At 40.6% G+C, this 19,420-nt stretch overlaps 1 protein-coding gene across 6 annotated transcripts in view; it reads right to left on the bottom strand.

The window, feature by feature from the left end:
• LOC121276097 (tensin-3-like) overlaps positions 1–19,420 on the bottom strand; it is a 488,964-nt gene that overhangs the window by 400,592 nt on the left and 68,952 nt on the right. Inside the window, exon 1 of one of the 6 annotated variants that reach the window (XM_041184039.1) lies at positions 6,813–7,054. The exons of the other annotated variants lie outside the window; for them this stretch is intronic. Coding sequence (XP_041039973.1) covers positions 6,813–6,914 — 102 coding nt within the window. The 5' untranslated portion in view covers positions 6,915–7,054. Of the gene's footprint in view, positions 1–6,812; positions 7,055–19,420 lie in introns of those variants that run through there. 6 annotated transcript variants of the gene reach the window in all.

The following is a 19,420-nucleotide window of genomic DNA, read 5'->3' on the forward strand; positions in this document are numbered from 1 at the left end:
GCTGGTGGTGTATCTACAGCACATGGACTGCAGCGGTTCAAGAAGGCAGCTCACCACCACCTTCTCAAGTGGCAACTAGGGATGGGCAATAAATGCTGGCCCAGCCAGCGAAGCCCACATCCCGTGAATGAATAATTAAAAAAACATAACCATAGCCAAAGTTTCACTTGCAATGGCTTCTTTTCCTGTTCCCGCACCATTACATTGGTGTCACCAAGGATCTAATCATCGCCTCTCCTGTTTCTCATCTACATGCTGCCCCTTGACAACATCATCCAAAAACACAGCATCAGTTTTCACATGTACCTGGATGACATCGAGTTCTACCTCATCACTATCTCCTCTTGACCTCTCAATGTCTATAAATGATCAGACTATTTGTCCAGCATATTACGAAAACTGAAGACCACCATCTTTGGTCCCCTCCACAAACTCCCTTCCCTAGTCACCAAGTTCCTGGCAATTGTCTGAGACTCACCCAAACTGTTCACAACCTTGGTATCATATCTGGTGCCACAGGTACCACCACAGACCACCCAGTTTCACCTCCATAACTTCGCCCAACTCTGCCCATTTCAGATTATATGCTACTAAAATATTCATTGCATCTCTGTTACATTGAGAATTGCACCAATGGATTGCCTGCCAACCTCTCAAGTTCTGCCCTCTATACACTTACGATCATCCAAAATTCTGTTACCCATGTCCTAACTCACAACAAGTGCTGTTCAACTCATTGCTTTATGATCGCTGATCTATATTCGCTCCCAGTTAAGCAACACCTCAATTTTAAAATTCTGATTCTTGATTTCAAATTGCATCATAGCCTCACCCCTCTCTATCTCTGTATTCTATTCCAGCCTGACAACCCTCCAAAACAACTGCACTCAATTCTGGCCTTGAGCATCCCTGATTTTAATTACTCAACCGTTCGCAGACTTGCTTTCAGCTGCTAAGATTCCAAACTCTGCAACTTCCTCCCTAAACTTCTCTCTCGCTATTTTCTGCTTTAAGATTTGCCCTAAAATCTACCTCTTTGACCAAGCTTCTGGTTATTTGTTCTAATAGCTGTAAGTGGCTTGCTTTGATAATGCTCCCTGTGAAGAGGGTTGGGATGTTTTACTGCATTAAAAAGGCGCTATATAAATACAAACTGTCTTGTCACAAAATTTGCATTATCTGCAAGTACTAGTTGTAGTATAAGGGAAATGTGCATTCAATTCAATTAACTGGCCTGCAGCTCAGTTTCGAGACACACTGTACAGGAATGAAACTGCTTCTAAAAATGTTCAAGTGAAAGAGATGAAGGTACAGTATATCAATTCACAGTGGAATTGACCTGTGCAAACTGACACTGTTTTTGCATGCTGTCACCAATGTATAAACTGCTCACAAAGTGTTCTTTAGCACATGATCTTCATGGTTCCAACAGCTTTACCAAATACATTTTTACTCAATTATGAACTCTAAGCCACGAATCACACGATTTATTGTTCCCATTTATTCAGTTAGATAATTATTACAGGTGGTGACACTTACCCTGTATAAGATTTAGTTTGAATCAAAATTCTCAGATTAACCAATATTTATACATGAAATGTCATACTATTTAAATAATTAAAATACACTAAATTGTCTTACAATAGATGGCTAATGACTGTAATACTACAGGGAAATTGTGAAGCTAATCTATAAAAAAGAATCTGGGGGAATGTGATTTCATTATGAACAAAGCAAATACAATGCAGCATAGCAATTGGGGAGTCATTTGTAACAGGCTCCCACAGATTTTAGAATTATTTAATAAATACTATTTTAAGAGAAAGTGTTTTATAATCTCTTAGCAAAAGGATATATTTGATCTTTTCTGTCAATGGGTTTAAAGATTTTAAAGAGGAAAATCTCCAATTAAAAGCAGGTGTGGGTCAAGGGCCAAGGGTCAAACTAACTTGACTTTTGCTGTCAACCCTCAGGAATTTCACAATCAAAGTGCCTCCATCCAATTTGTGACTTTCTAAATAATGTAGTGGGTTTCAAAATAGACACTTTTCTGCCCAATGCCATTCAAGTAATGGGCTTTCTGAAATGTTCTGAATGGCAGATATGTAGAATCTAAAATAAGACAATTTGAATACTTTATTTAACTCTGATTTATTTGTCATGGAACCACTTTGAAAAAAGTTTGGCACAAATGTGCCTTTGAAGCTGCCAAGGGGTTAAATTTAATCCAGAGTAACATGGAAGACCAATATGGCGCCTCAAAATTGAAATAACTTGTCCTTGCAGCAGCACACTGTATTTTATAAATGCCATTACCAATCTTGATAAAGGTATTGAAAGGAGTCTGACAGATGCTGCTATTTCAAATAGACAGCTTTAACACCAATAATACTGCTAATCCAAATGGCCCGTACATGTTAATTCTACTGTGGATTGATCTACCCGCCCTTTATTCTCTTTTACAGTGTACTTGGATATGTACCATTCAACACCTCTTTTTGGAAGTAAAAGTCAGTTTAATCCCTGTACAGACTGTCCAGAGACTGAGCTGCAGGCCATTTAACTGAATTGAATACACATTTCCCTTTAAACCTCAGACTAGTGCTTGCAGTTTGTGTGAATTAGACTATAATATGCAGTTGTAGCATATCTTCCACATTTTGGTGCTGAATCAAGCACAAATTCCCATTAAATAGTGTTTTCCAAAACAAGGTTTATTTTATGGAATTATATTTTCAATACTCTTCAAATATACCAAAACAGTTATAGTTTATTCATAAATGAATTTAATTTTTCATATAATCTGACTCAATTGCTCTATGCCAAGATCAGAAAAAAAACATATTAATGACAATGCAATGAAGTCATAAACTGAGGGGTCCAGTGTTCCAAAACTTACAAATAATTTACAAACAATGTTTCAGCTCCACGAACCTGCTGAAACAGTTACTGTTACAAACTTAAGATCTGGATATCCCAAATACAAATTTATAAATTTAATTTGAAACTAGTTTGAATCAGTCAACTCAGAATTTAGCAAAACGACATTGCCTTTTAATAAAACATGCTGTGTTTGGAACAGATTCAGATTTTCTTCTAAATTTATTAACTGTAAGACAAGCAAAAATAAAAATACATATGGAAAATAGTAGGAGGCCTTTCTGAAAGGATCCATAGAATGTTAGAATCCCCATTATAACAGTATTGAGAATTTCCAGCTGGCTGCACAAAGGACCCCTGAAATCACACATACCTGAAGTCTTAGTCATGGGCAGGTAGTAGTAAACCTGTTGCAGAAGTCATGCGTGACATTATGCATTTGATTTTCAATCTGCTTTACACATGCTCAGGAAAACACAAAAAGGGGGAGAATTTTTCCTATGGCGGGCGGGCTGGGTGGGTACGGGCATGGAACGTGCCGCTATTTTATGCGGGTGGGTCAATTAAGGCCCACCCAGCATAACATGCGGCCGGTATTGCTACCTGTGCGGGCGAGGGGAGGAGGGAGAATCGCGAAAGAGCGCAGCAATCAAGCACAGAGCTGCCTCGGGGAGATTGAATGATTGTTAAAACCTTTTAATGAATAAAGTGAAAATTTATTTAAACATGTCCCCTCCTGTGACAGTGTCACATGAGCTGGGATATGTTTGTAAAGTAAATTTTATTTATTTATTTTATAAAACCTTCAGGAAACCTCATCCAGACTGTGACAAGGTTTCCTGAAAAATGCAAAGGCTGCTTGGGCTCTTCGCCCGCCCGGCAACCTTAAGGTTGGATGGACAGCATTGTTAACAAGTTAAATTACTTTTTTAATGGTCTTAATAGGCCATTGACAGTTTGGCAGGCGCACAGCCATCTCCGGTGCGCACCTGCCGAACAAAATATCGAAAGGACGCGTGATGACGCCGGGACGCACACCCAACATCATTGCGCGTCATTTTATGCGTCGGCCTGTTGGACCCACCCCCACACGCTGACAGCAATATTGTGCCCAAAAATATGTTTTCAGTTCATGATCATAAAACATGTCAAGCAACAGAAATTCAATAAACAGAATGTTCCAAGTGATACAGAAATATATAATGCAGATGCATTAATATTATACCTACTAAGGAGATATTTTGATCATTCATTCTATTGTTTCAACGTTCTCAAGGTTTTTGGCTCCTTAAATTTGGCAAACCATCTAATAACCCAAAATCTAATCACTTGGTAGAATTGGAGTTTTTTGCCCCACTATGTTTTCTGTTGTAGGAATAAGTACCTCCAATTTTACTCCCTTGTCCACTCCTCACCTGAAGGAAATGTTATGCTAATACACAGTTATACAGAAGCCAGCAAGGCTTTAGTACTTTGTTCAAGTATTCTACATCATGAGAATTTCAACAATGAGTGGTAACTATGTATCTGACTGTGAGTCAGAAGCCCAACCCTGTGCTGATAGAGTGATATTTTTCCATTGAAGTAGATTGTGCACCTCCATTATTATTTCTAGTAAGATTAGTTAATTCAGCATTAAATGGTGTCTACGTATCTCTCATTCCTTATTTCATCTACAAGATGCAATGCAGCAACTCACCAAGGCTCCTTCAACAGTACCTTCCAAACAGCTAGAAGGAGAAGGGCAGCAGATGCATGGAAACACCACCACCTGCAACTTGCCCCCCAAGCTACACATCTTCCTGACTTGGAACTGTATCATCATTACTTCACTGTTGCTGGGTCAAATCCTGGAACTCCTTTCCGAACAGCACTATGATGCTCCTACATGGATTGCAGCGGTTCACCGCCTTCTCAAGGGCAATTAGGGATGGGCAATAAATGCTGGCTGAGCCAGCGATGCCCCAACCCATGAACGAATAAAAAAATATCTTGACAACACAGTATGTAACCAAAAAAAATTTAGTGAGGGTTCAATCCAAAACTTTAGCAAACTTACGTTGTAACTCTTCTTCCTCAAAATTGTTCCCATCCTCATGTGAAAACTCATATGAATTCACAACAGTTCAAAGCCTTCCAAAACATCGTTCAGCCACAATCACGTGATAGTCCAGGCAACTAGCATTTATAAAATGCCTTTAGTACAAGCATCTCAACAGGTGTGTTCTCAGATACAATTTGACACCAAGTCAGATAAAGAACATTAGGATAGGCAATCAACAGCTTGGTTCAATAAGTGTTAAGGAATAACATAGAGGAGAAATGATAGCAAGGTGGAGATGTTTGGGTAGGAATTCTAGAGTTTAAAGGATTGAATGCACAGTCAACTGAAGGCACTAAATGCCAATTGTACAGAGGCAAAAATTGGGGATGTGCAAGACTCCAGAATTGGAGGAGCGCAGAGATCTCTGGGAAACACCACCAGAGGAGGTTATGGTGACCAAAAGGGTTGAGACACATGGAGAGATTTGAACACAATTATGAGAATTTTAAATCAACGCGTTGCTGGAATTTTAAGAATGAATGTTAACAATGAGATTTGGCAGTGAAAAGCCAAAGCCCCAGTCCTGCCTTTGCCAAACAGCCACACCTCCACCTTCCAACAGAACTCACTTAATACTGGCCACGAGAGAAATTCAAGTTGACTTTTCCCCAGCCTGGTCTGGTCATTGAATCTAAGCATAGTTACCCCATTATTATTTTAGCTGACAACAGCTAACAGCACAAACCAGTGTTTGTGCAATTAGGTCTTGCTGGGTTTTCGTAATTGCTCATTTACCAATTGAATCATTGGACAAGCCCTTGAATCAAAAATGCACTTATTATATTATAAGTTAACATTTTCATAATGTTTTTGCAATGTTTCATTGCTCTTTTTCTTAAAGTTATCCATTTACCATGTCTCCACCAGTACATATTGGTATTTTAACAAACTCTTCACTTTATGACCATGTTTCGTCTTCATAAACTACAGTATAGGAATATATGTTTGAAGAAGTCATAAAACAAAGTAAATTCTAGTTCATCTTGACTCTGATAATATTACACAGAATTATTGGCTTTTGAGATTTGTTGGTGACCTCTAGTTTTCTTCCTCGTTGCTAAATACATGAGTTGCTGATGTCTTTGGCAAAAAGAGAAAAACATATTTTAAAATATGAAACTCAAGTTGCTGAACTAGAGTAATTCAAATAAGTTCTTGCTAAATTTTACAAAATTAATTTGGGAATGTTTGAAAAGAATTAAATGAAATGATTTTCATAACTGTCTTTGTGTTATAAATGGATCGTGCTTATGAAGAATTATTCTTTCTCAGAATATCTCCTAGTTGAAGCCTGGGACATGCACATTAAAAAGGCAGGCTTGCTAACCTCATGAGCTGTAAACTAGAACAGATTTTTCCTTCACATTCCTCATGTTACTTTTCATTTGCACAACTTTTTCTAACCTTTTCGGTGTATTTTGCAATTACCTTCCACTTCTTGCGAAACTGCTTTTAAAACCAATGTTATCAATTTGAACATACAGTACAATTAACAGAATGGATTTCTGACCTAAAGTAATGTGCTGCAAAAGAATTAGAAACAATTACAGAAAGACAGGAGATAAAGAATTGTAATTGTATTTGAACTCTGCACCCAAGTTTAAGACTTTTGCAGAACACCGTTCACTGCATTAGGCTAGCGAATCCTTTTCGATTATCTGATCTACATTTCAGTACTCAAATCAACAAGTAAATTATCCCACAACTTAGCATACTAAAAAACAATTCAGATGATCTGAAAACATTAGAATCTTATTTCAGTCAAACTAGCACAATGGATCCAAGCAGAAGCATTGTTACATGTTAAAATTTTCACAACTCAGGCTACCTTTTCCATAAAATGCTTCTCGTCTCGTACTTGGTTCTGATGATCCAGTGGCACTTGACAAATCTCATCTTCAAGGCAAGCCAAGCTCACTGTGCAGCCCATGAGAATAATTGAGTTGCTCTTTGCTTAATGAGCTCTTCTCGGCACTTTCTTGCAAGACGCTTCAGGTTAACATACAATACTTTTAAACAATAAGCTAAATCTTCTGACAGCTAGCTATATTCAACCTGCACACTATAACCAGAACAGGTAATGACTAATGGATCTAGCACAATTTATGCAGTGTCAAGCTCCAATCGACATAAACTGACCAGATTGCCCAACTCAGTGGAAAAAGCAAGGGTTATGTCGTGTGCCTTTGACTCCACTAAGGAAATGAAGCCTTCCTACTCTAGTGGGAGGGTTTCTGGATCTGGGTACTGCAGCCAGAAAAATTGTTTTAAAAAAAGTTGGAAGCTTCTCGATATAATTCATCCAATCAGCCAAGAAATATTAAGCTCTTCAAAAATGACCTACACTCAAAAAAATGACGACATGCATTTAAAGACATATGGGGTAATTATTTCAGAAACAAATATACTGCTTAGAACAACCATAAATCAACAATTAAACTGAGTAAAGAGACAGTCCAAAAAGCTTCATATCAGATCAAAGTGATTTTGTTTTACTAAAAACACATCATCCAAATAATGCATCAGGATGATGTACATTACCTGCATAAATATTGCATATATTTAATGATGGCTAATGTCACCTGTAACTACTTCTTTCATGTTATGCCTTTTATTCACGAGAATTGCTGCATTGAAGTATTTACCCTTATAAGCAAAATCATTACTTTTGGAATTTGAAAAGATGCCTTCAGGGGGTCTTTTTAATGAAATCCAGACCTTCAGCTCTGGCTGAAGTTAAGAACAGCTCAAGTATCAGGAAATGAGCCCCATCTGCTCTTTGTGGATTCAAATAACACCGTATTAAAATGAGATTTTATAAAACTGAATCAATAAGGAAACCCCTATGGTCACTAATTATGTTTCTATTACACTCTTTCCCATCATTTTGTCTAAATACTGTACATAAGTAATATGAAACAAGAAAATTAATTTTGTCTCTCTAAAAACAAAGTTTACTAATTTTCCAGTTAGATTAAGGCAACACCAAAGGCAAATTGAATTACTTTCCCCTAAAAGCATAAGAACTGGCAAACAAAATCACCACATCCCTTTTTCCAACTCCTCCTTGAAATATTTGGTTCTCTAAGAGCTTTTCATTATGAACTGAGTATTCTCCAACAACCATTAACAGCATTGTTGATGAAACAAATAGTATAAAAATCCACAGCAGGGTAGAGGAATTCAAGAGGGAACTCAGTTAGAGCCGGAACAATGGCACACTATGCTCTGTGATGTAGGCCAAACCCACATAAAGTTTGCTTCTGTTTAACTAAAATAACTGAACTGCAAATTCTTAAAGACATGTAACTGCTCCCATATGGTTTATTGAGTAGCAGCAGAAAGGCGAATCAATACTAAACAATTCTAAATATAGGGTGGTTCTGTGTGGAAGCATCTAATCTTGGCCAAGGCATCTCCGTAAGTCTTCATGACTGAAATAGGCTAACTGGATCAACAACATTGCACCCTTTTAAACTGGCTGATGATGTTCTGATTAAACAAAATGTGCCATCACTCCAGTGCAAGATAAATTCATTACTCACAGAAACCCACGTGCCAGTGTTAAAGAAAACGGATCTGAAAATCACCATGGCATCAGGTTTATAAACAAATCAAACCAATGCAATCCTCCTAACCACACTGCATCTATCAGATGAATTGTTACTTGGGTTACAATTGAAATTTATAAATTGTAGGTATTGATTACTCTTTTGGTGTTGATTTCCACATTATTGCTTCTGGAGAACTGACGCTCACACAAGGGCAGCCAGACTGTATATACTGGCAATTGGGATAATCACAATCACTGACAAACTTATAATTTCAACTAATTACAACAATCCTAACTAACACCACAACATTCACTAAAATTAGAATGACCACATTATACTACTTCTGTGACAAAGAGGAAGAAGAAAATCTGAATTCTCCCGCCAGTCAATCACTTGGGAAAGAATTTCCCCCACATGGTGGGGGGGGGGGGGTTGTGCATGGGCCTGATCAGCTTCCCCAGTTAGGTCCGCGCCACCATTTTACTTGGGTGAGCCAATTAAGGCCCATCCAGCGTGATGCACACCCAGAAGCTCTGTGCGCTCCCTGTGCGGGCTGGGGGGAGTGTTCCCTGAGTCAGGAGTGCGCTCTTTCACACATGCGCATGAAAGAGTGCAGAAATCTCCCTGGGGCACAGAGATGCCTCAGCGAAATAAGTTTTAAGTTTTAAAAATGTTAATGAAGAAAAAAAAATTAAGATTTTCCCTCATGTGACAGTGTCACATGAGCTGGAACATGTCAATGAACTTCAATGAAAAAATTTATTTAATTTATAAACCCTTCATGAAAACCCATCCCACCCGAGGATGAGTTTCCATGAAAAATGCGAAGGCCACCTGGGCTCTTCGCTTGCCCGCCAACCTTAAGGTTGGATGGGCAGCTTTCCCAATAGGCTTAATTAGTTAATTGATGGCCTTAATCGGTCTTTGATAGTTCAGCGGACATGCAGCCAACTCAGTTGCGCACCCGCCGAACTGAGAATCAAAATGACACATGGTGACTTCGGGACGCCCACCCAATGTCATCTGCGTCATTTTACACCTCAGCGAGCATGCCTTGCCCCGCTCGCCAAGCTGAGATTCAGGCCCTGGAGAAAATGAGTCATGGGAAAATTAGTTAAGATTAGTCTCTAAAATAAATATGAAGTGCAAAAGTGTATTATCTTAGATTTTATATATTATTGGCTAAAAATGCATAGGCACAGCTATTTAATCAAACCATTGCAGTTTATGCAATTTTGAGCGAGCAAATATATTTACTTCTAATGTTTCACAACCTAGGATGCCTCATGTCCTGAATTGCAATTGTTTGAAGCTCTCACTTTACCCGGACAAGACTTTCTATAAGTCCTGTTTAAAAAATAAGCCATTTGAACTACTCCAACCCATACGCCCTTTATTGAAGGAGTCTTTTTTGGCTTCAAATGTGATTCTCTCTCAGCCTGACATAGTGCTGCTACGTGTCAATCTATTTATAGCTCCATTCAAAGCTTCCAGTTAGCAAGTTTGTTTTAAAATGTGGGGACTCCATAAAGCTCCAATGCAGCAGCGTTCCCTGACCTCGCAGAGACAGCCAAGTCTCTTACTACACCTTTCCCAATTACCAACTAACATAGCCAAAGGCTAAACAGTTGGAAGTTTGAAAACGCACATGTAAGTGATTTGGGAGAATTGTTTTCCAGTAGGAACTGGGGTGGGAAAGGGGCAGGGAACATGGGTAAAGATATGAAGCCCTGTCAAGAGAGCATAGAAGGAGCAATTGATTTCCAGCATAGGTTATGAAAAGTCATACAAAAATAAAATATTTCAGATGCTGGAAACCTGAAATAAAAACTGAAAATGCTGGAAATACTCAGCAAATCTGGCAGCATTTGCAGAGAGAGAAGCAAAGTTAAAGTTTCAATTCAATGACCTTTCAGGTTTGATAATCTCTAGGCAATATAGCATTGAACAAACCAGTGAAGGTGCCTTGTGGTTGAAGCAGGGTACATGGATGACTGATGTGTGCATGTCTTCACTGACTGGAGTCGTGTCAACTCTGACTTTGGAAAAGATCATTCAGTGGATTGTTTATGTAAAACAGCTTTGAATCCCTAGATTATTATTTTTGTATGACTTTTCATAACCTATGCTGGAAATCAATTGCTCCTTCTATGCTATCTTGGCAGGGCCTTGCTGTGCACATGTTTGTCGATTGACTCCCTTTTGAAGCACCAAGGATTCATTAGCTGTTAAGTGCTTTGGGATGTCCTGAGGATGTAAAAGGTGCAGGTCTTGTGAGTCCACATAGCTCCAGATTTCTTGGTAGGTCATCCCACATAGGAACCACTTCAAGAATCTCTTAAAGGAGTGTGCTCATACTTCAATTGAGCTTGTCAAAGTCCCTGACACTCCTCCAGGAAGTTTTCCACCTGGACCAGAGGAGCATTGGCCGCCCACGCACAACTATTTCCCCCACCTCCCAACACCACCCTCCCACCCCCTCCTCTCATTTTATTTTTCTAGGTACCCAACATAAAATATATTCAAGCTTCATTCATCTGGACTCACGTTCAGTCAGTGAAGGCGCCATCATGTTCAGGCATCCAAATATTTTATTTCAACTCTAAAGTGATGTTCTATTATTCACTGCTATGTCTGCTGTACGCTTGAAAGCCAAAAGCGATGGTGGTGGAATGCAGAACTGGCATATTATACAAGGATATATCCTCTTAAAATTCTCAGTACAAAGTGAGGAGTGTGTTTACACACAGGAACTTATAGTAACAGAAGATGTATGACATTTATAGTCAATCCTCATTCCAAGAAACTCTTAGAACAAATCCCTCTTGCTAACAAATACTGTCTATGGTTAAAATTGAAATGCCATTTGAGTCCAAAGTAAGTTCTTTTGGGCAGGATTTCTTCATATAGTTGTCTAACTTGCCATTCTGTAGAAGTTAATAATAATGCTCCACTCGAATTGATGCTTTGCTGATTAGATGTTAGAATGCTCTATAGCCCTCAAACTTTCACTATACACAAGAGCATTACTTTCCAATACTGTATTTCACTGCAGATTAAATTCCTATAATCTTTCAGTGAAGTTATCATATATCAACTCAACAGAGCTTTTTTTTATTTCAGCCAACAACTTCAAGGAATGGGGAACATTTCAAATATAGTACCACATTGCTATAAGTAAGAGTGATATTCAGCATTCAAATCGCGCTGTTGCAATCAATGAATATTTGGGAGAGGTAACAATGAAAAGGATCACCTCAGGATTCAGATGACAACTCACAAACTTTGCTTTAACTTTATCAACCAGAATAAGCTTTTTTTTCTTACAATCACCCTTTCCTGTTTAACATGCTTCACTTGATGAATATCATTTCAAATTTTTAGTCTGATGAAAAAACAAAAGACAGATTGGGGCGGGGGGGGGGGTGGTTTTATGGAGCCAGCCAGATTGGCAAATGTAGCAGGTGGGTGACTAAATTATGCAGAATGCAAAATCTTGATTTCCCACCAGCAGGTTAGATGCAGAGATAAAGTCATTGGCATGTTTGCAGCATGTCAGGCCTCACACTGGCCTGTGGTGGGTTTTAATTAATTTGCATTCCATGAATACTCAAGAGCATAAAACTTTTTTAAAAATTAAGTCCTACCTTCAAGATAAAGTCAGCGGCACATGAGAATCTTGTCTCAACCAGTTCACATTTGTTTGGCTTTGTGCAGTTGTATCTGAAGTCAATGGTTTTCTTTATTTAACTCTACTGCACAATGGAGGGGAGCAGGAGAATGGCAACTTGCATGGAGGCTCAGGACCAGCAAGAGTGAGTCAGTGGTGCGGGGCGTGGGTGGAGGTTGAGGGCATGGAGGAGTTTAAGAGGGATACAAGGGAGGACAGAGGGTGGGATCAGGGCAAAGATGAGTGAAAGTGGGAAGGGCCTGGTAGCCTGGTAGTGGGAACAGTCAGTCAAGATAAGAAAATGAAGAGCCCATAGGGTGGTGTCACTCCTGCCCAAATGTGGGTCTATCTCAAGGTTATGGCTGGCAAAGTCTTTACAGGGCTTTGAGCTTACCTACAGCATTTCAATTATCCTAGCTGAGATGCACAGAAGGGAGGCCAGCTGAGGCTGCAAGTTCAGCCATGTCCCACAGAGTGGTGAGTACAACACTGGACAGTAACATTTAATATTGAACGCAAAATCCCATCATCACTTCTTCCACAACAGAGAAATGTCCCTAAATCCTCTGTAACCATCAACGTGCGTCAACCATGAGGTGTGCCAGTACACTTAGCTCTTTGGCAAAGCTAACTCTCTGACTAGTGATAATGTAAACATGAATAAAATGAAATCAATATAATGAAAAGTTTTTACAAGTAAAATTTATATTTAAAAAACACCCGTGCCATCTGTGTGCTCTCAGTAAGTCTTATGTTAATGTCAATGGAATAGGGCAGGAATGTTTTGGCCATGACGCAGAGCCTCCCTGATTGACCAGGAGGCTCTTTAATAGGCCGCTGATGTAGCTGCAGCCGACAGCAGGTTTTACCACTGAAAATCTTCTCCAGGATCAGACAGGATCAGACCTGTCTCCTGTCCACACCACTGGCACTTTAAATTTTAATTGCAATCGCGTGGGAAACAGAAAAAAAAGCAAGAGAGTGGAAGTAGCACAGAGTTTCGGATCCGCCATCAGAAACAGCATGCCACTGACAAAATTCCGGCTAGACACTCAAAAAAAATCCAGCTGTGCAGCTCTCAGCAGAGGGCTCTTCTGTGAAAAAAATTGATGCCACTACAAAAATAATCTTCTATGTACCACATTTTTTTTTCGTTTTTGTCATAATATGAAACCTAACTGTTCCTCCTGGATTATAAAATGGAAAAAATATGATGATTTATTTGAGCATTAAACTTTAGTCTCGATTTATAACAATTTATTCACACATTGCACACTACTGCTTCTGTTCCCACATCTGTAAAAACTCAAGTCACTGGTATTTGTTACCCACAGGGAAATGAGTGTTAACACTCAGCCACAGTAAAAAGTTTAACATTTTGATATTCTGAAGGTATATATTACACTGCCAATCCGTTTGTTTATATAATAAATGCTTCTGTTAAAAACCAGACAAAAGTATGTGCATTTTGCAAACCTGCGACCATGATTCTGAGGAAAGGTTGTTTTGAGTTGACGAATAAGAGTTAATTTGTCAAAGACACATTGTGCCAGTCACAAAAACATACCGCCAATTTCTAGATAGAGACTAATTAAGCTCTGTCGGCTTTGAACTAAATTTTAGTTGCCTGCTGTATTTTAAATGCACAAATTCAGATTTAAAAAGGTAAGCATAAATTCACAAAGTAAAGACAACTGGTCAGTGCTGTGGGCTAGAGCACAGTTCCTTTCACCTCTCGGCCCCAAGTTTAAATTTAACTGGCTCAATGGACTCATAAAGATCTGAAATGAAAGAAGCTTGGCCAATCTCTAATCTCCAGGAGTGTAAATCCACATCACAAAACTGAATAAAACACAAATTCAATCTCACTGAAAAAATATAGATTCAAGTTGGTGCACTGAAAAGGTGCTCTTTTCACCTTTAATAGATTTCTAGTATACAGGAGCAACAGCCTACAGAACCAACGTGACACAATCAACCTAGTTTTGCTTAACGTGGATACAGGATGTAGAAAGTGGAAGGATATGCTTATTCTCCAGTACTAAACTATCAACACTTCCTCCATCTTCACTGGCACCATCACCAGCACTTGCAGTTATATTGTGCCTCTAATGTAGAAAAGCATTCCAAGGTGCTTCACAAAGGCGTATAGGAAAAAGGAACTGAGGCAAAGAGATTAAGAATGGTGACCAAAAGCTTGGTAAAACAGCCAAGTATTAAGGACGGTCTTAAAGAAAGAGAATGAGATGAAGAAGGAGAAGACTTTAGGGAGGGAAATCAGAGCACTGTCTTATATAGCTGAAGGCATGGTGGTCAGTGGTGTGGTGAAAAGAAAGAGGGCTGTACAAGACGGTGGGTGGAGGAGTTGTGTTGCTCCGGAGTATGCAGAAACCGGCCAGGTCAAACATAATTGGAAATTTAAATTGCAGCTATTGGGAGAACCAGAGGCCAGGATAGTCCAACAGCAGAATTTTATCTTCTTAAATTGTCGACAGGTTGTGAGTGTCTCTGGCAAGAGCAGTATATATATTGCAAATATAAGTGCTTTTGAAAATGTGAAGCAATCTTCTTGAACTGCTGCAGTCCATGTGGTGAAGGTACTCTCAGAACGTTGCTAGGTAGAGATTTTCGGGATTTTGAACCAGCAACAATGAAGGATCAGCAACATATTCCAGGTGAGGATGGTGTGTGACGTGTGCCAGGGTGTTTCCTGGGGGGGTGGTGGGTGGGGGGTGGTTGGGCGGGAGCAGGCAGGTGGGGAGCCGATCGCCATCCGCAATTAGCTCCATGTCGCCGTTTCACACGAGCAGGCCAATTAGGGCCCGCCCAGTGTAATATGCAGCCGGTAGCGCATAGCGCTACCTGTACGGGTGGGGGGAGAAGGAGGGAGAGTCGAGGCCAGTGCTCTTTCGTGCGCATGGTTGCGAAAGAGCACAGCAATCTCTGAGGCAGCAGATTGAATGGAGATTAAAATAATTAAAGAATTGATTTTAAAATTTATTTAAACATGTCCCCTCATGTGACTGTGTCACATGAGTGGGGACATGTTTTTATATTTATGAAAAATAATGTATTTATTTAATAAAAGCTACAGGAAACCTCACCCCGCTCATGGATGGTTTCCTGAAAAATGCGAAGGCCGCTTGGGCTTTCCGCCTGCCCGCCAACCTCAAAGGTGGATGGGCAGAGTTCTCAAGTGGCTCAGTTGATTACTTAATGGCCGTAATAGGCCATTTACATTTCGGCAGGCGAGCGGCTGACTCTGGCGCATGCCCATCGAACAAAATATTGCGATGACGGCGGGACACAATCACGCGTCATTTTACACATCGGCATGTAGGGCCCACCCCCACATGCTGATCGGAAGATTCTGCCATTGGAGGCGGCAGTGTTCCATGTGCCTGCTAAGTGAGTTGTACTTGGAGCAAGAAAATAATGGGCAGCAAAGTTTTGAGAGGGATTAAGTTATGAGGTGACAGAAGTATGAATGAAGGCTTCAGCAGCAGTTGGACTGAGCTAAAAGGAGAGCTGGAGAATGTTATGATGATGAAAGCAGACAGTTTTTGTGGTGAGACAACAGGAGGTCTAAACTTCAACTCAGGGTTAAACAGGTATTACGAGTATGTGCTTTTTTTAAAAAAGAAAAAGATACAATTTTTAATGCCTTTTATTCTGGCTGGATTTTAATAAACTGTAATCCCATTAAGACAATGGAGGGACTGAAAGCCAGCTACAAATTACAAACCTCACATTCCACCGAAGTGAGATGAAAAGGAACAGACTTTCAAACCCCCCTGGGGAGAGTGAAAGACGCCAGGTGGAATTTTCAATTCTGGAGACGAAGACCAGTGGCGGGCAAGAAGGTTGATGTGATACACCCTGGGCAGTGGGGTGTGGTGAACACACACAATCTTCTGCTTTTCAGCTCATTAGTTATGCATCCGCAAGGAGCTCAGAAAATGGTTGGCGGGGCGGGCAGGAACTCTTTAGCTCACGGGTTTAAAGGCCCTGGCGCCATATTTTAAGAGCGGCCTTAAAATTCACTCAATGCAGGCCAGGAGCTTCACATTATTCCTCTAGAGTCCTTGCGACCGCAGCTCGTACTAGGGAAGCTGGCAGATGTGAGCAACAACATCCCAGGACATATGAGAGCATCTCCTGCTTTGCTTCTCGCTCATCTCTAGATAACAGCATCACTGACAATGCATTCATGGTTGGGCCAATGCTCACCGCTGCAGCAGTCCATATTCGCCAGCATCTTTGACGTAAGAGAGGCCCCACTGCCTCTCGCTGCTCAGGCCTTGGCTCCTTATCGCTCTTCACCTGGATGAAAGCCATTATTCAAGGCATCATCGACTCCTCATTGGACATGTGGATGAATTGAAGTGATACATTAAATGAGCATATCCTTTACAGGTTTGCCAACCCATCTTAAATTCAACAGGCAAGTGTTAATCTTTTCACCTGGCCTCCATCTAGACATGGCATCCCCACCCTACTCCTTCCAGGTAAAGGGCAGCCTGGAGGACCAGAAGTGGATGTTCCTCCTGTGCTTACATAAATGTGTATGGAGACATTTCTCTTTGACCAGGGTCATGAAGACTGATGCAGACACTTTTCAGCTTGTCTCCACTACCCCTCGAACCTCTATAGAGAGACCAGCGCCTTGGCAGCATAGATGACTAACAGCATAACCCCTTGTCAGCCATGGCCATTTACCCATGAGGTTGGAGGTTTGGAGTCATGAGTTGCCTGCCCTCCACCAGTCATGCCCCTTGAAGGCATCTGCCTCCCTCCCTTCTTCCTCTCTCTGACTGCAGCCGATGGCAAATGGCACAGAATGAATGACAGCTCCGCACCTTGCTGGGATCCCAATGTCATGAGACCTATGAGTCTGGGACAAACCTGCTGCAATGTGGGCTTCACCATGGAGGGGAAACACAACTCAACATGGTTGACATCCAGTTGCTCATAATTATTAGGTGTCCCTTTAATCAGCCACTTGTGCTGACTCAGAATTCCATCTACCCGAAAAGACCCTCCTTCAACTTCCAGGATTCACACATTCAGAGCAACTGTGTTGTCAAGAACAGCATTGAGAAAATGGTACGTGGAACTTTTCAGACATGCTCCACCACATTCTACCCTCCCCATCACACACCAACTTTCATCAATCACCATAGACCCACTGAATATCATCATTCCTCTCTCTTCTGTCACCCTTGAACCTCCCACTGTTACCCTGGACCCATAACGATCCACCTCCACATGCCTTTCCACCTCCACATGCTTTTTCATCCCTCAAACCCAACACTTGTTACCATCCCGATGCCCACCCTGATCTTGCCCCCACCATTATCTGAGCCACCTGTCTTGTTACCAGGGAGCGTGGTGTGGCGAATGAACAATGGTTGCGATTTCCCTAGTGTTTGTCAATTCTGGAAGCTGGGCCAATAAACTTATCTTCCTTTGCTTTAAACTCAAAAAACCTATCTGATTAATTCTTTATAATCTGAAAGCATATATAGTGGGACTCCTGCAGTATTGGCAAAGCACATCCTCAACAAAATTCACAACAAAACGCGGTTACGGTCAGACTTGGAGTGATAAACTAGGCAAGTCATTTTTTAACCCCTCCTCACATGGTTGTGACACAGGACATTGTAATTGCAGACAGTCTGGTTCAGCATGAGACTTTGACTAGGACGAAGAATGGAATCAGTAGTAAAGATCTGGACGTTTTTCCAGGATGAAATTGATGATTGTAGTCTTCCTGAAGTTTAGCTGGAGGAAATTTTGTTTAGTCCAAGACCAGGTATAGGAGAAACAGTTAAGACAGCGTGGAAGTAGTCTGGAAGGGTTAAGAGAGGTGGCGGAGAGATAGAACTACGTGTCATCAGAATTCATATTCAAGCTTACCCCGTGTGTGCAGAAAATGACACCAGCCAACCGCATGGAGATAGGGAAGGAGGGAGACCATGGATGGACTTCAAAAAGATGGCCTTGAGAGGATGTGAAGAGGGACTACTGCTTGAGATACAATGAATGGAACCAAACAATGGCAGTCCCATGGAGCTGGACAAAAGCACCAGAGGGTGCTTAAAGTCATGTTGTAAAAGAAAGGTTTTTTTTTTTCCTAAGTATCCCTGTGGGATACTTTAAAGCAGGCTTATGTGGACTGTGCATTTTTTTTTTTATTTATTCATGGGATGTGGGCATCACTGGCTGGGCCAGCATATATTGCCCCTTGTTCAGAGGGCTGTTAAGAGTCAACCACATTGCTGCAGGTCTGGAGTCACTGATGGCTTTTTACAACAATCGACAATGGTTTCATGGTCATCATTAAACTTTTAATTCCAAATTTTTATTGAATTCAAATTCCACCATCTGCTATGGCAGAATTTGAACCCAGGTCCCAACAGCATTACCGTGAGTCTCTGAATTACTGGTCCAACGACAATGCCACTACACCATCACCTCCCCGTCACGTGCATGTACATGGGGTGATGGGTAAGCTAGGATGAAGTCTCAGCAGATACAGAGTGAATGGAATTTGCATTTTTAGATATGTTGAGAAGTTGTTGGATTTCAAAAGGGACAAGATAAGATGTTTACAACTGGCAAGATAAATAAGGCAAAGTTATTAAGTTTATTTTTCCCGGAAGTGCTGGCCATAAAAAGGACAACATGAAAGAATTTTATATTCTGGGAAAAGTAATTTCCAAAGCAAGGGTGGAACAATGGGATTTACAGATCAAAAGGGAGGAAATATATTTAAAGAAAGATGGAAAGCTGTGTGTGGCATGGCCATGGGAAATCTTGTATTAGTTTAGAGTATCTGTACTGAATGCCTTTAGTGAAGTTTCACATACAGCTCCTCCTGGTGGTCTTCCCAGATAATATCATTATCAGAACTCCATGCTTCATACGCAAAAGTTAAAATGCGGAGTTGTTGACACTGGGTTGCTGAAGCACACATTAGGCAAGCTGTGACTTTCCCACTGGTACAGCTTCAAAAATATTTCTATGCTCCCAACAATGACCAAGAGTAAATGCGAAACATCTACGTCCATCATATTTACAATTTCATCCAGACGCACTCTCCTACCATGCAGCTGATATGAAAAGGCTGCAACCCAAGACCATCAAAGGAAAGTACCTTTTACAAACTCCCAGGCCACATTAGAACATCTCATTCTCCACACCAAAATG

Source organism: Carcharodon carcharias, chromosome 3 (assembly GCF_017639515.1).
Source record: "Carcharodon carcharias isolate sCarCar2 chromosome 3, sCarCar2.pri, whole genome shotgun sequence".
Lineage (NCBI taxonomy): Eukaryota > Metazoa > Chordata > Chondrichthyes > Lamniformes > Lamnidae > Carcharodon > Carcharodon carcharias.